The sequence below is a fragment of the Prionailurus viverrinus genome, chromosome D2 (assembly GCF_022837055.1).
Source record: "Prionailurus viverrinus isolate Anna chromosome D2, UM_Priviv_1.0, whole genome shotgun sequence".
NCBI classification, from domain to species: Eukaryota; Metazoa; Chordata; class Mammalia; order Carnivora; family Felidae; genus Prionailurus; species Prionailurus viverrinus.
In genome coordinates this window covers 85,442,358-85,459,556 of record NC_062571.1, presented here as the reverse complement: position 1 = coordinate 85,459,556, position 17,199 = coordinate 85,442,358, and the positions used below count along the sequence as shown (strand labels likewise).

The window sequence follows — 17,199 nt, the reverse complement described above, 5'->3', positions numbered from 1 at the left end:
AAGGCTGTAAGAGGAGGCAGGTCTTTGCAGACCTAGGGGGCTCCCGCCAGACAAAGTCAGGGCTGCCGGGGCCGTGGTGCCCCCTGATGCCTGTGAGGCCTGCATGCACTGCTCTCCTGATTGCCATCTGGAACTTCACCCAGAGCTGACTCCACACATGTCACCGCACCCCCGGTGGCAAGAGTGTCGGCCCTCCCCCTTGCCCGATCATCACCACTGCCCTCTGGGCCCCTGGTTTCCTCTGCTCTAAGGTGCCTGGAGCTCCTTCTACTTGAAAGGCCTTCCATGTCCTGTCCAGCAATAACAGGTACAGTGCATGCCCTGCCTCCTCCAGGAAGCCCCTTTTGATTTTCTGAGAAAGCATGCCCTGAGCTGGGTCCTTCTCATATTGGTGTCACATGGCCCATCTATGTGGAGGCTGCCTGCTCCCCCCCCCCCCCCCCCCCCCCCCATGACCTCGTCTGGGGCATTCTCATCCACCGGCCCTGCAGGCACAGAGCAGAAGTGTGACAGGCATGTCATCTTGAGATTAGACTGCAGCAACCAGTACGGTCTTAAGACATCTGTCGGGGGGCCCTTCTTAACCCAGTAAATACACTGTTCTTATAATCAGAGCCATTAACACATTTCCGTGGCAAAAATTTAGAATGCACAGAGAAACACAGAAAAGAAGTTTCAACTACTCATGCTGAGTGATCACTGTAGTGCCTTGCTCCGCAGACGTTTTTTTTTTTTAAATAAGATCTACCATTTATGCATACGTCATGTCTGAGCATCATCGTCATCTTTCCCCAGCACAATGGGAACGAGATTCCTGGCTTGAGGAGCTTCTGGGAGAGAGTTCAAACATGGTGCTGTTCTCGCAGCAAGGAGGATGCCACAGCGGCTCAAGTTCAGAGGCAGCGTTACGGACGTCGGCCGAGTGTAGCCCGAGGCCCCTTGCTGGGAGGGCAGGCTTGGAGAGACCCTCCTGGACTGGGGTGCCGGTGGGATAGGGAAGGGGCAGGTGGGACCCCCAGTCAGCCACAAAGGCACCTGCGATGCCCCGGCAGGTTCGGGCCGAGCCCACCACAGGGTTCCATCCCTTCCCGGGAAATCCTGCTCATCTACATCTGAGACCAACTTGCTGGAAACTACAGAGTACCTGTCACACTGCCTCCTGGTGCAGAAGTCCGATGTTTGAGTGGAGAGGTACCGACAACTACATCCCTCTTGGTGTTGTAATGTTCAGATGCGTCACGTCGAAGAGAAGGCAGCTTTAGGTAAACGCGGGTTCTCGGCCCTGCATGGAGCGTCCTGGTCTGGAGACGGAGCGGGAGGAGTCGGGTGCCTCGGCCGCAGGGGAGCAGAGCCATGTGCTCAAAGCAAACGCCCTCCCTGCCGCTCGATGTGCCTCTGGTGTAGGTCCCGTGGAGGCCCAGATGTGCGTCTGTCTGGAGCCGGGTGACTCTGAGTCCACGGCTGGAGGACACAGTCGGCCCTCCAGACAACGACCACACACACTCAACACGCGCACCCTGGAGGCCGGCAGGTGGCTTTGCTTCTCTTCCGGGGTTACAGGTAAGAGAGAACCGACTTTCCAACCCCCGGGGTGGGGGACCCCTTGGCGTACGTAGAACATCCAACGTGTGAGCACTCTGGAGTCAGAGTGGTAGGGAGGAACCGGAACTCTCCTCCCTTCTTGGGGAGACAGAGAGGGACAAGATTCAGCAACTGTCAGAGGTACGATCTCTAGCTTTTCTCAGCGCCACTACAGGTTTAAAGTAACTTGGTCTGCATTACATAGGATGTGTTTCCTGTCATAAAATCGTATAATGGTTTATCCTAATCTTTTAAATTTTTACTCATTTATTTATTTTAAATTAAAAAAAATTTTTTAACGTTTATTCATTTTTGAGAGACAGAGAGAGAGTATGATCAGGGAAGGGGCAGAGAGAGGGGGAGACACAGAAACAGAAGCGGGCTCCAGGCTCCGAGCTGTCAGCACAGAGCCCGACACGGGGCTCAAACTCACGGACCACGAGATCACGACCTGAGCCGAAGCCGGCCATTCAATCCACTGAGCCACCCAAGCAACCCTGTTAATAGTTTATTCTAACAAAATTATAAAGTTCTTAGCTGAATGCCCCCCCTGCCCGCCAGGCACCATGCTGCCTACCTCTGTCTCAGCCCTTGTTGTCACCCAGAGTCAGAGATGGGGCGGGTCCTTCGTGGTGTGCAGGGGAGGCCGAGGCAGTGGCGAGGGCGGGGACATGGACCCCGGGCGGCTCTTGGCCACTGCTCTGGACGCACCTGTTTCTGGGAAAAGCAGCAGAGTCACAGGCCTCTAGTGCAGGAAGCAATGAGGCTGGCACATCCCTGCCTTTCACATCTTCCACTGTCGACAGCTTCTGTTTTATAAAATGCATTGAGAAACACGGGAAAATGCCTCCTGCCCTCATGCGATAACCTGATAAACGAGATTTTAGTTGTTCTGTCCCAATGTCGGTACCGCCACCACCCCTCCGATGCTCCCGGCTGTGGGCCCTTGTGCTCGGGCCCCTTCTCCACCCAGATGGTGTCTGACTTTACACCCCTTCCCCCCTGGCCTTCAGGTGTCTACACACAAATGCCCGCGAGGAGGCCCCGGACCAGCGCAGGCTCCCGAGGTGGCCCTGGGGGTCGGCATGGCCACGTGTGGTTGGCGAGGACCCGTCCCAGGGCCCCGCGGAGGTGGTGGACGAGTGAGGGCCTCTTGCCAGCACCCCCGCACCCCCGGTCAGCCCCGCGGGGTGCCGGGACCGGCTCTGGCCAGCCAGGGTTTTCTGGTACTGTTCATCCACTGCTGCTTTCGGAAGCCACCTGGGAAGTAAACGATGCTGGGTGGTGATTTCCAAATTCCCTACCAGACACATTCTCTGCCACTCTGGAACTCGAAAGCCATACTCTGGACAGAACCAATGATGACACCAGAATCTCGAGGAATCATGCCCAAGAAAACAGCTCCTCCCCATTCCTGAGGCATGTGCCCAGTGCATGCAACTGTGCTGGTGTCCCCCAAGGCTCTGATGCCAGCGAGGAAAGTCCCCTGTCACCCACGGCTTCCCTCGGGGCCCCTGAGCCAGGCTCTTGGGGGAGTTGGCACAGCCTCAGGAGATGGCATGGAAAAGCAGGTACGTAAATCAGAATGCACCCAGGCGGAGCCCTCTCCAGATCCTCCCACGTACCTGCACGCCCCCCTCTGCCAGGGCTGAGGCGACTCGAGCCAAGAAAGCTGGTGGGGAGACACTAATCTCCACCTAGGAGTCTGCTGCCCCTGTGATCTGCTCCCACAGGGCCTAGTGTAGGTAAGTTAAGCCATTAAAACCCTAAGAAAGAGAGCCCTTGGCCAAACGTAAGGTGCTCCCATTCTTTTGGGCTGGGGACAGACACCTGTTCCCTCCACCTTATGGACTCTGGCCTACAAGCACTGCTTCACAATGTCTCATCAGAACCGTGACTGTCCCTTGAAGACAGCCCGTGGGGGCTGGCATAGCATAGCTGTGCCCACCCCTTCTATGAACCAGACACTTCAAATGTCACTTCTCCTTGGATCCTGTGCTTTTGCCAGGACAGCAAACAAAAATCAATAGAAACACTCCTGGAAACTTCCTTGGGAACACCCTCTTCAAATGGAGAACTTACTTCCTGAGGAACACAGGGTCCTCTGTCAGCCTGTCTCTACCACGTTGTTGGCCCAGACCCAGGGGGCTGTCAGAAGCCAAATCCCACCCGTGGGGTCTCGACTTGGGTTCCAGAGGTCCTCGGAGAGGCTGGGGGTCACAGGATGGGCGCCCACAGCACCAGGCGGGAAGTGCAGATACCAGGGCTCTTGAGTTCCCAAAACACTGAGAATGGCTCCTCTCTCCCTCCTTGCAGAAGTCACACATGCCCCCAATCACACCGGTGTAGCCCCTGGTGTGAGGAAGGGGCTCAGAAGACCCCTTCTGCAGAGAAAGCGGTCACGCACACACAGTAGAACCTTCCAGCCCCTTCTTCCTGGGGCAGGTACATACACTGTGAGGCTCTGTGCCAACTTTCCTTCCCTGCGCCAGAGGCGGGCCGTCCAGGAAGATACACGGAGGCTGAGGCTAAACACCTCACCCCTTCCCGAATCAACGTCCCGACGGATTTGACCCGGTCTCTTACTGATGGACCGTCGGAGTGATTCCTTTAGTATCATAGGCACAACTTTGAGGAACATCCTCCACCAACTCCTGTTTCTTTGGAGGGATGATTCTGTTACTGCTACCTTTACTTTTATGTGGCCTGGAGAGTCTTCTGGGCTCTCTGTCACACAGGACAGTCTCTCCAAGGTGAGCCCCATCCTGGCTGCTGTGCAAACTCCACCCCAAGGACCTGCCTGCGTCAGGTTGGGCGCTGACCACGCCTTCCCTGGTCCTGTTCTCCCCGCAAGTCCCTCTTCTGGCTCTGCAATGCACTGGCCTGTAGCCTTAGACAAGTCCTGAAACCTTGGGCCTGTTTCCCTACCTGTAGGACAGAGGAAGCAGCGGGATCAGCTCTATTCAAGGTAGAGCCTGTCTCTACCAGCTCATGGAACGTGGGCTGTGGGATCTGCTGGGCTCAAGAAAGGTTAGGAAGCAGGTAGGAGATGGGGGTCTGTGCCAGGAAAGGCTGTCGGCAGAGGGTGGGGCGGGGTGGGGCAGGGACTGTGGTGCCAAAGCGTGAGGCACGGGCGGCTCCGGGTGAATTGAGGCCCTGCTGATTGGGGTGGCAGGTAGAGGATGGCCTTGCCTGCGGGCCTGGGGCCGGCGTCCAGGCCTTGCTGTCCCCGGGAGCTCTGCTCAGCCTATGAGCAGACAGACAAGCAATCCTCGGCAAAACGGTGGCCATGCTTGGAGGGAAAGGACAGGACAGAGGATGGAGAGCTGGCTGTCCCAGCAGGTGTCTTGGGAGGCCTCCCCAGGGTGGGGCACAGGGGGCAGAGCATTCTGAGGAGAGCACTCCTGCAGGGAGGTCCACGCGGACCCCACCTCCTGGGAGAAGGGGCAGAGTGGCCATGGGTGACAGGGACACGAGAGCCTGCCTGGCAGAGGAAGCCGGGAGCCGTGTGGCTGGGCGCACACCCAGGGGCTCTGCTGAGGTCTGAGAGGCAGTAGGGTGCAGGGCGGGCCCGGCGCGTGCTGGCCCGTAGGTTCTGGGGAGACCATGCTCATGGGCAGTCCCAGCAGAATGCCACGTGCAGCCAGTGCCTCGCTGGCGGGGCTGGTTTATGCCACCTGAGCCCAGAGTACCTGTGCATCTGCACGGAGAGGGAGGTCCCGGCTCCAAGAAAGGGCTCCGGCAGTGCCGGGCGTTTCCTAGGAGTCAGGGCAAGATGCGAACCCACGCCAGGAGGGAGGTGGCGTCCCAGCAGATGCTTCCTAACAGGAGGAGACAGGCTGCCTTAGGCCTTGGTCAAGAGCTGGGTCCAGCCACGAGGAGGAGGGTGGAGAGGAACACGGGACACCCCCGGAGGCAAGCGTTAACAGGGGCTGAAGGAGGCCCCTCTGTGGGGCAGCCAGCCCCCACCTGTCCCAGGCCGGCTGCACCGGCCACTCCCCCTGCCGTCCCCAGCGGCAGCTGTGCACAGCCTCCCGGTGAGCCCCGACGTCGCTCACGCTCCAGGCTCGCTACCTGACACCTGTCCGCGGCCGGGACGAGCTGAAAGGCACCTTGTGGAGATAGTGCAGGGGGTGCCCTGGCGTCTTGGACCCCAGGCTCACTGCGGGCTTCTGCACCTGGTCACTCAGGACCGAGACCCTGGAATCAGGAAGGAGACCCCGGACAGGTGTCCCTAGATAACCTGGACCAAATCTAGTGGCAAGGAGTGCACGGAAACCCGCACGGCAGAGCTGGCCTGAGGTCCCTGCTCCGTCCTTTCCTCTCACTGGGCTCCCTGCTGCCCCTCACCTGCCCTGTGCTGCCGTGCATGGGGGCTGAGGAGTGACGATCTGCACGGGCTGCTCCCTGATCCCCACACTTACCCGAGGGCCACGCCACCACAGGCCTTTCCACGTACGGGCGGTGAGGCTGGACCATCTGCACGCCACCTAGAACAGAGACACATCCTCTGGTGGCCAGGAGGGGTCCTGAGGAACAGACTGTGGTTCCTGGGCACAGCCCTCCTTGGGGGCCTCCTCTCTCCTTTCCAGAGGCCTGTTCCTCCCAGTTCAAGGTTGGCACGGACATCTGCAGACACCGTCCTCACAGAGGTGGAGGCTGTGTGTCTGGGCGTGGTCATGTGTTCAGTGGAGTGGGGCTCCGTGACCTCTGAAGGCACAGGGTCAGGGGCTGGGACACTCTGGGCCCACACTCTCTGCCCTGGGTGTAGCCCCTGGCCAGGCTAAGATGCTCCCAGGCACGGCTGGAGGATGGTGAACACAAAGACGGAGGGCCTCTGCTGGGGACAAAGGAGGAACCACAGCCTGCTGCTGTGTCCCAGGAGAGGGATGGGGACCCACTGGCATGGGGCCCGGGGGCTCTGAGGACCACCCACAGTGGAACAAGGGTCTCTGGAAGGCACTGCCCTCCCACCCCAAAGTGGGAGGCTGTCTGGGCACCTGTGTGCAGGGCCTGGGTGGCCTCTTCATTCCACGACCAGACTGACTTCCAGCCAACAGCTCTTCCACCGGCTCTGTGGGAGCTGGCTCCAGAATGTTCTAGAATGTTCCATTTCTGGCTCAGGACTTTTCTTCCATCCACCTCACCTGACTGGAGACTCTGACGGGGCCAGTAAGGTGGACAGTGTAGTCAGGTGTGGTCACGGCTACTGCTCTGCCCTCTTCAGCAAGGGTCTCAGCTGAGGCGAGTAACCTATGAGCCCAGACTTAAGCTGTCCCGCACATCTGATGGAGTCATCAGGGCAGGGTCACCTGGGGAGGCTGCATAGGAAGAGAGGATCACAGCCAAAGCCTGTGAAGCCACGAAAGCCCTTTTCCCAAGAAAAATGGTCTAAACTGTGGTACAGAAGACCACTTGAGGGAGAATACTGAAATTCTAGAAAGAGCAGAACTACCGTGAAGAGAACGTCCTAGGAACACCTAGGTTTGAATTTGAGTACAGCAAAGGGTGGGCTCCCCTTTGTTTGAATTTGAGTACATACTAGGTTTGAATTTGAGTACAGCAAAGGGTGGGCTCCCCAGGCTGGTGCATCCAGATGGCAGGTATGGGTTCACGGGCCTGCCAAGCCACAGCCCTCTTCCCAGCTCACGGGCTGTCCCCCGGCTCACGTTCCTGCCCTCGTCTTTCAATGTGCCCAGGACCCTGCTCTCGACTCTTGCTGATGAGAGCAATGCGGCCGAAGCAGCCCCACCCCACCGCCTCCTTCTGGGGGCGGGGGGGACTGTCTGGGGGGTGCTGGGAGCTGTGGGCTGTGTCCAGGGATACACAGTGTGACCCCATCCCCGGATGCAGACGCCCTGCGGAGCGCAGCAAGTGCGACAGGAACTCAGCAACACCTGAAGGACAAGAGGAGGAAAGATGGATCCGGAAGGCCCACCCGGAGCAGCGAGAACACAGAAGGGGGGAAGGGCCAGGTCCCCGTAGTCGGCACTCAGACAGGTGTGAACAAGAGGACACAGACATTCCCCGTTACAGGGGAAGGTCCTCAGGGGAGGCGGCTGCAGGGAGGCCCACAGGACATCCAAGAAGGGCTGCTCCAGCGGGGTAAGCACAGCAGCCACGATGGTGAGGGCTCTGCCCAGACGCGGCCTCTCACACAGAGGTTTCTGCTCAGAGTACTTCCCCTTTTTGGGAGCAAAGCAAGGTCTGTGAAGGAAGCATCCGGAGAACGTGCTGGGCCCAGGTCGAGCTTGCTCTGGCTGGACTGGAACCATCTGGCACTGAGGATTTGCGTTCAGCAGGAGCACCGCACGCTTACCTGGAAGGATCTATATCTGGAAGGATCTCCAAGCTGTCACAAGTTTAACACTACCGGGGGGGGTCTGTCTCACTCCCCAAAGGAACCCATGCACAAGGGCTGTGAGCTCAGCCCAGCCCCCAGCCTCCTCTGTCCCGTGGGCCTCCCTCACCTGGTGGGCCGCACACGGCACAGGATGCCCCTCGTGTGGTTGCCAGGTGAGCGGGTGGTCAGGGCTCTCTAGCCTGCTCTCTCGGGCTCTCGACTGATTAAATCCCAAAGATGGCCAGGGCTGGCCCTTCCTTCCTGGGCACAGATTCAGACTCCCCTCTGAAGGTCCCTCGGAGATGTGCCTGGGGCTGGGGGTGCCCCAGGCTCCAGGGCTTTCCCACAGGGCCCGGGGCCCGAACCGCCTGCTGGGGAGTGCAGCCCAGCCCTGCATACCTGCCCCTGCACTGCCTGCCAAGAGCCTCACACAGGCATCCACTTCTGCTGCGAGCCGTGGCCGTCAAAACATGCAAAAGCAAGACTTTTTGCACAGTATCACATGTTGCTTAATGTTTGGACACTGATATTTTCTCCAGCTGGGTTTTTCTTAATTTAAGTCAACAAACCAATCTGGAAGCAAACGTATTGCTCGTGTTTGGGAACCAAACAGAAGTGACGTGTAGCGGGAGACTTAAGGAAAGCCTCAGGTGTGTGTGTGTGCGGTGGTGTGCCCGCCAGGGGGGGGTTGGACTCCACCTCTGAGAGGCAAGGAAAGAGGGGAGGCAAAGTCCCTGGCCTCTCTCCTGTGCCCCTCGCACCCCTCGCCCCAGGAAGGGTGTGCGTGGGCAGGAACCACACATACGAGGAAAAGCCGTGCAGAGCGATCCCCAGGATGGCTGGCAGCCAGCAGAGTCATTTCCGCGCAGTGGCACCAGAGTTCACAATGACGAGGGCACTGAAGCTCCTTCTCACGTCCTCAGACGCGGGGCCCCTGGTCCGGCCGAGCGCCGACACCCACAGACGAGCTCCGCTCACCAGGAACCCAGGAAGGCAGCTCAGAACAGGGTGCTGAACACGAGGCTCTGTGAAGGTGCCCTATGACCCCAGTGCCGCATTTTTCGTGATCGATCTTAACTAGCGTCCATGCGGAATCTTCTTCTTGTGGCTTTTTTCCATGAAAAAACACTGAGACAACTTTAAAGACTCGTTAACGACGTCCTTTCATCAGGCTGGGCTCTGCGTCCCGCAGCGCCTTGCTGTCCGGGCCCCTGGCCTGCGCCTCGCCCCCCAGCCCGCGGAGCCGGCCGGCTGATGGAGGCCAGACGTGCTCGTCTGTCGGCAGCTGGAGCCACGGCGTCCGCGGACCCTGCACAGCTGCCCTCAGCCGCTCACAGACGCGTCGGGACCTGCACTTTCTCCAGGCTCTGGGCCTGCCTTTCAACTGTCACCCCCTTTCCTTCAGACAGACGGACGGACAGACAGACAGGGGCTGCATGGCAGGGTTCCGTTTAAATCTCCACGTCTTTCAAACTGATAACGGGCAAAATTGATGTGAACTTCAGTTTCCTAAACACAAACTCTCCATCAAACGCTGGCGAACGAGAAAGCAACCACACACGGGCCGAAGGAGACCAGGCCAAGTTAAATCCCCCTCTGTGACCCCACGGCCGGCACAGCAGCAAGAAAACACGCAAAGGACGCACTGGGACGCCCAGACACATGGCGGCTCTCGGACCACGGAGAAGGCCTTAGTTTCCCGCCCTTACAGGACAGTGTTCTGAGTGAAATAAACTCTTTCTGTGTGTCCCACGTGAAGTCATTTGTCACTTCAGAGTCCTCTGTGTGCGGCCTGAAACCCAAATTGCACAAAGATCTCCGGCAAGCTCTGAACAGTCTTCACGTCGATTCGGCTGTGACGTCCCACCTGCTCCAACCGTGGCCGAGGCTGGGGCCGGCACGGCCGCCCGTGGTCATGGCTGTGGGTGCCGATGGCAGGAGACACGGCCAGCAGTGCCCGCCTGCCCCTGCCGGGCCCACAGCAGGGAGGACGAGGACCTCTGGAGCAGCACGCAGACCCCGCTGGGACCCGCTGGATCGAGCCACCACTTAGGTTTTGAAGCAACCCCCTTGAACAGGGTTTTGTTCCCATATTACAGTTTTGAAGGAAGTTCTGGGACAACGTTGTTGTTCATGACCGGGTTAAACGATGGTTTTGACATAAACACACCTGCACTCGACACGCCTGGCCACCCAAAAGAGGCGACTGTGTGAGCACGCTGCGTGCAGACAGGAGACTTGGAAGAAAACTTGTTTCCAAAGACATTTGGGTTAGAAACGGCTTCCGTCTCTCTAGGTGGTTCCATCAACGCTTCTGCTAAGAAGCAGACAAGGATTAAAAGCCCCAACTAAGTCGCTTGCAAGGTGAGCTTACCTGCGTTCTCCAGAATGGGCCCTGCCCGCACCCTTTGTATCTAGAACTGGGAGCAGAGGACCCACGTGGTCTGCGGCTCTGTCTTCTGCCACATCCCCTCCAGCCCCTGACCACACAAGACACTGCAAGGTTTCTTCTCTGGGCACAACGGCGGCAGACCCGTGCTGTCACTTCAGACCTCGATGCAGCCAGAGGACGCAGTGGACGATGGTGGGCTTCCCCACACGGAAAAGGCACCGGAGAACACAGCCACCCGTTGGAAACCTCGGCTCCTGCGTGGCCAAGGGCATCCGTACCGTATGCACGTGGTTCCGCAAAAACAACCGTTTTCTCCAAACCTCTCATCGTCCTGGTCTCTGGAAACGGGGGAGAACAGCAAGCAACGGCCGCTGCCCGGAGCCAGCTGTCCCGCCCCCGTGGGTCTCCGTGTCTGCGTTCAAAGTACCATGCGCCACGTTAGTGCAGGGGACCCGAGGCTGAGGCCGAAGAACACGACTAATTCTTGTTTCCACATTTCTTTTTATTTGGGAAGTATTTTTGTGTGTCTTTGTGCCTTTCCTTTTCCTTATTTCCATAAGCCGCACTGCAACCTTGAGCAGCAGTGGCTCTAGGCGACCGTGCTGGCTTTTCATGTGGGCCCCCGCACAGCTTGTCCTTGGAGCGGTACACGGCCGTGCCTCTGTCAGCGGGAACCTCGGGGCATCTATCAGGCCCGTTCTGACAGGGCCGAGGAAGCCCTGGGAGGTAGAAAACGGGATGCGGTCTGTACTGCACCAAGGGCACGGCCCAAGCAGGCGGTGCCAGGCCACGAGGGGCTGCGGGGTCACCTCGGTCTGCTCTGATGGGCGGGTCCCCGGCCGCAAGTGGCCGAGCCCCGCCGGGGACGTGGGCCTTGTAGGCACGCCCGCGTGTGGCCGTCCGACTCAGGAACCCTCCCTGGGAGCCCACCCGGGGATCTGGGGATCGGTGGGAGGCACGCGGCGTGTCAGGGACCTGGCCTGGGAGGTGGCTGGGGTGCACGGCATGCGGGCGGCACGGGACACGCGGAGCATCGCCAGGGTCTGCCGGCAGCACCGACGGCACCCCGTGCTCCGCGGGACCGGCACAGAGCCGATCGCAGAGCCCCCTCTGCCCCCACTCTCAAGTCCGTCCTCAGACAGGCGTGGCGACTGGGGGTCTCCCGACCACAGCCTAGTGCACTGCTATGGTGCCCTCTATTGGAAAGCACTCGGACGAAACCCACACCCGGGCCAGCGAGGCCAGAGCTGCTGCCTGTGAGGCCCACGGTTTTCCGGCCCGTTCAGGGCAGAGCACGACCGCATTTCTTGGTGACCGTCAGTTCCTGGAGAAAAGCATTTTCCTCACAGAATTTACAACACAACCACTTCTGCAGTCCCCAAATGCAAAGCGCACCCCGGGCCCCCACTCGCCTTCCCAACACGTCAGAAACACAGAAACGGGCCCCTCTGCTCGCACGTGGAGACGCCGGGAGGGTGTGCTCACAGCCGTCGAAGCTTGCCAAGGGGCTCGGTGAAGCAAGGTGGCCCCGCCGCGGCCTGTCCGGACATCAGACCTCCACGTGGCCGCTGCGGGTGCCGGATGGCGGGCTTTGAGACAGCAGCGGGGAGAAGGATGGAAATCAGAAGGTGATGCAGTAGTGGTGCTACCACTTTATTTTTGAGGGGAAAGACCCAGAATTTGGTTGACATAATAAAAGGATATAACAAATTGCAAATTGGTGAGGAAAGCCTAAAGTCTGTTTACCTCAGGCACCGTTCCTTTACCGGCGTTAAGGAAACATGGAATTTGAAATACGCCCAAACCATGCGCATTACAGGCTGCATATTTACCCAGGCTCTCGGTGACACATACAAAGCACCTGAGCTTCCCTGCTGGGGTCTGCGTTGTCACAGGAACCCCTGACAAAAATACAGCTCTCTCCTGCACAGTGGGGTGGAGTTTATTTTCTCCATACATCATACGCTCTATTCTTATTTATCCACATGCATAGCTGCAAGTTTCCCTCGTGTTTCTCAGGTACGGTTAATTATAAAGAGAAAATGACAACGTGATAATGAAGCATCGGACGGTGGCACTTGGTTGGAAACACTCTTCTCTGCTGCCAGCGACAGGAGCAGACCCCCCCTTCTTGTGTGACCTCTGACTCTTAGGCTCTATCGTCACCTTCCATTTGGAGCGCACAAAGGTCAGCAGCGGCAGCAGAGGGGCTAGGGCCCGAGGAAGACCCTCCACCCTCCGCCCTCGGGAAGGAGCCATTTCGACCAAACTCATCTCAAGGAGCTACTTCTTTTCCCAAATCGCTTTGGTAAGTGGTGCACTTCCATTCAACCGATACAACCCAAAGGGTGTGCATCCTTCACTGGTTTTGTGGCGGTGAGAAGAACATCGCTAGAAAACCTCCATGAGCACTGGTTTCCGAGGCCGGGCCTCCCTCAGGAAGGCCTGAGTGGGAGACCCCGTCCTGGCAGCCTCAATGGCCGAGCAGAGAGGGGAGCCGGGGAGGCCAGCTTCTCAGGGGGACAGGCCTGTGTCGGCGGGGGGGGGGGGCCAGGGCCCTGGCGGGTGCCGGATGCTCCCACCTGCCCGGACGGTGGCTCTCAGGCTTGCCGGGCCCCCCACTTTCTTATCCCTGTGTTAACAGACATTAGAAATGGAATGACGACGGTGTGAGAGAGAAACAAACGACGAACAACGGCCAGTCCTCTGAACACACTCTGCCGTAAAATGTGGAAACAAGAAAAGGCACACACGCTATGTCCCCCAGGACACGTTCAGTTCTTTTAATACCGCACAGACCACCTCCAATGTGCTAGAACCTTTATGTGTCACTCAAGTATTTACTCCCACAAGTCCTCCGTTCCGCCAGCAGGCTGGGGGCGGGGGATGCCACCCCCACGGGAGCCTCCCGGACAGCTCGGCTTCTCTGCCAGGCGGCCCTCGTGGGCGAGAAGCCACTCCTTCGTGGCCCGGCCTGCGGAGTAGTTGCCCATGGCTCCACTGCTGCAGACCACTCTGTGGCACGGGATGAGGATGGGAAGCTGCAAGACAGAGAGGCGACCCTGTCAGTCTGGGCTCGGGGCCCGTAAGGTCTCTCGGCATCCAGAGCAAGGCCCTTGACCACAGTGACGTGCAGGCCCCCGGCTGGCCGCCTCGGCGCTGTGCACCCCTTGGTCTCTGGGAGTCTCGGCACGGGCCGAGGATGGACACGACGCTCCAAGGCAAATGAACGGCATTTTCCAGAGAACCCCTTCATACCAACGTTCGGAAGGAGAAAACTGTCTTTGGTAAGTAATTTGCGGCGTATGCTTACAAATTTCAAAATCACATTTCCAAGTTACGGGGCGGTAGGTAAAATTCGCAAACGTTTCGAGAAGTGACAAGAACCTTCAGGGAAGACCACACTCACGCAAGGCACTGGAAAAATGTGGCAAACTGGCACAGTTCCTACCTGCTTTTGTAAATAAAGTTTTATTGGAACACAGCCATGTTGTCTGGGGCTGCTGTTGCAGAACAAAGTATTTACTACCAGGCCCTTCATAGGGAAGGTTTGCTGACCTGCTTCATGCTCTGCATTGCACTGCGAGTGCGTCTCCCTTCCTTAATCCCGGGATACTTGGAAGTTTGAGAAACTCTAGTCCTCGTCTGTTCTCACCTGAGCAGCCGCTGCCACCATCTGGCCCCTGGATACCTGGATTGGGACAGGCTGGCCAACAGCATCCCTGAGGACTCGAGACCCGGGGCCGTGCCCACCCACAGCCCTCCCCAGGGCACTGGGGCCTCCCTGTGCACCCACCTCTGGAGACAGACGGAGGAGTCAGGTGCTTAATCAACACAACGACTTCACTAAAAGCAAGACCACCTCATGATGAAAATCCAAATACAATCCTACAAAGAGAAGCCAACCCACCGTTAAAAGGACCCACTGCCAGGACCAGGGACGGTGATGGCTGTCTGGGTGCCGTGCATCCCTGGGACACACCAGGAAATGGAAGTGAGGGCTGGGCTCTGCGCGCCCAGGGCCTTCGCCAAACCCTGCCAATCCAACTCACCGGCAGCTCGACATGCTGCGATACTAGTCCCGGAGGAAGGCAGGCTGGCCTGCAGCCCCGGAGGAGGAGGGCCCACATCGCAGGCAGGTCTCCCTACCACACCCTGATGCCCCAAGGACAGGACACTTCCCCCCGTGCCCTGCAGTCCTTCTGCCCTTGCCTGGGGCCGGCACAGGGCAGACCCATGGGTGTCTGGTCCTCCACATCCCAAACTGGATACCAGAGCTCACAGGTCCTGGATTCGAGTCGAGACCACGGTCACATGGGTGGTTCGTTATTCCTGCAGCCACACGCAGGCCAACAATCCCATCTAACACACTCCCTATAGTAAATTCTCCCAGCAGAGAAGACCTCTGTCCTCCCCAAGGGTAGGGGGGTCCCTTTCAGCAGCGGTCCCCAGGGGAGCGCCTGGGTTGTCCCGCCACTGGTCTGGGCTGCACCGACAGGAGCTCTAAGGATGTCCGCTGGCAGACCTGCTCAGGGTCTGTTCTCAGGACAGAGTCCACTGTGGAGGGTGGGCACAGTGCGCCTTGCCCCTGCTTTTGATTTCCATGGGGTGGGACGCCCACCGGAAGAAGGGACCCACCACCGCATCCTTTACCCCCGGCCCGAGGCGGGGAGGACTCCCTGACCAGCCATCCTGGGACGAAGGCACGGGAATGCCCGGCACCAGGTGGGGTCCTGCGAGGGGACCTGTCTGCCCCGCAGCACAGATGTCATCAGCACCTGCCTCTGCTGGGGCTGGTAACAGGGCAGGGGGGCTCATTCCAGCCAGAATTCCTGGGAAGCCCACTGTGGCCACAGCACCTCTCGAGTTGAGCTTTTATTTGAATAAAGCTAATACCCTGCTGTCCTTTATCCACTGCACAGCTGGCCCAGGACACAGGAGGAAAAGAAAGGGAAGGAACTTACGCCCCCTTAAAGCCAGAGTGGACAGGAGCCTGTCTCAAGTTGCTGACCTCGCTTCCCTGGTGGCCAGTGGGCACTACTTAGAGCATGCCAACTGCAGGGGGCACACCGTGTTCCCACAGTGGGGGCTCTGGGGGATGAATGGTCATTTTGCTTAAAGGCCCCGACAAGCAGTTACTCAGAACCCAAGACTTCCCAGGACAGGACATCTGGTGGATTCTCAGCAGAGTTCAAACCTCTCAGGAGATGGTCTGCCCAGGGGTCCTGGCTAAAACAGCCCTCATTCCTAAGTGGCTGCATCTTGACTGGGGTGCAGGGACGTGGGTGGTCAGTCACGGAAGGCCCAGGACGTGCTAGGGTGACGGTTCTCATTGTTGTGCAGATCACAGCAGTGCTCCACGAACAGCCAGCCAGCACAGCTATAGGAACTGGCCCCGCTCTGGAGACAGACCCTCAGCGGACCCCACCCTGGAAGGGAGCTGGGTGGTCCCCAGGGACGCTCAGCTCCCATCCTGCCTCACCTCCCGAAGCCCCACACCTGCTGTCCCCAGCCCCTCTCCGTGCACTCACATGTGGCTGTCGTGCTCCAAATGCCCTGCAAGGAAAAACGGCCACTCCTGCAGGGCCCTGAAGGGTGAGGGTTTCTCAGAATCTCTCTGCTAAGTCTGCAGCTCAACAGAGTGAAGATTCATGTCCCCTACCCCCAAGCTCCAACTCCAAAGACCCGAATTGGACAAAGCGACCAGCGACCAGCCACCAGTCAGCTGAGTTTCTAGGAAAGTGGCTGGGGTCTCTTCTCATGGCGTCTAGCCGCCCTGTGGCCGTGCACCCACCTCAGCCCGTCACACAAAACAACCCGCCTAGAGTGCCCCCCAGTAGGCCCCGAGCCACACCTGTCTCTGGGCAGAGGGCACGGTCCCCTGTCCCATCCCGGACCCAGCACTCAACGACACCACCAGGGAGAACGTGGCCTGTGCCCGCTGTGGCGCATCACACAGCCTCCAACAAGCCTGAGGCCAGGCACGGTCAGCCTTGGGTTACATTTCCTGCCCAAGTTGCCACGGCAGTTTAGGGGCAAGGAGGGGAGTCCAGCCCAGCGGGGGCGGAACCCGGAGCCTGCACATGGCCTCTCCACCAGCTGCCCGAGGGGGATCACTGGCCTTGTGGGTAACCTGGCCTGGATGCTGAGAACCTAACTTCTCCCGCATCACAAACCAGTCCCTATTCTGACTGCAAGTTTGGGTTGCCATGGGAACGCATGCAGTCTCAGGGGATCTAAGGACAAGTCGCAGGGTCAGGGCGGGTCTGGGGAGAGCTGGCTTCCCGTCTGTGCCATTTCACACACCGGGAAAGCGCCCGCTGCCGCCCCGTCCCGCAAGCAGCCAACCATCCCCGTCATCTTGGGGGGAGAATCACAACATTTCAAGTCTGGAATATTGACTTCGATTGAGGGTTTTTATCAAATACAATAAACAGTCACATTAATAATTGCTTCGAGGACACAACAACGTGAAACTCAGGTTTTGACGGATAAAGATTCGAGCTAGTTTCACGGATGTTTTTAGGTACCGATTCAATTTCCCCACCCAACGCTGACTTCACGGGCGGGCTCTGATTTTCCTCCCTGCTCTGTGTGTCCCACAGACCACAGCCCCACTCCCGTGGAAAGGCAGTGACGGCCGCCGCCCCGGCCAGGCTTCATCTTGGGCAGCAACTGCGGGACAGCGGGTCGCTCGCCAAAGACGCACGATTTTTACACAAGAGGCAGGGAGCACCGCTTCTGTCCGTGTTGACTTTGGTGGCGGATCTCAGAAGACGAAAATAACCAAGGCGGCCAAAATGTATTTGCGCCCTATGGACATTTCAAAGGATCCATACCCTCTACACCCTCTTCTTGAAAGCCTGTACTGCATAAAATGTAA

At 58.6% G+C, this 17,199-nt stretch overlaps 1 protein-coding gene across 4 annotated transcripts in view; it reads right to left on the bottom strand.

Annotated features, from left to right (window-relative positions):
• Nucleotides 1-17,199, bottom strand: part of MGMT (O-6-methylguanine-DNA methyltransferase) — a 366,049-nt gene that overhangs the window by 52,129 nt on the left and 296,721 nt on the right. Inside the window, exon 6 of one of the 4 annotated variants that reach the window (XM_047825013.1) lies at nt 11,971-13,357. The exons of the other annotated variants lie outside the window; for them this stretch is intronic. Within the exon in view, the coding sequence (XP_047680969.1) occupies nt 13,157-13,357 (201 nt within the window). The 3' untranslated portion in view covers nt 11,971-13,156. Of the gene's footprint in view, nt 1-11,970; nt 13,358-17,199 lie in introns of those variants that run through there. 4 annotated transcript variants of the gene reach the window in all.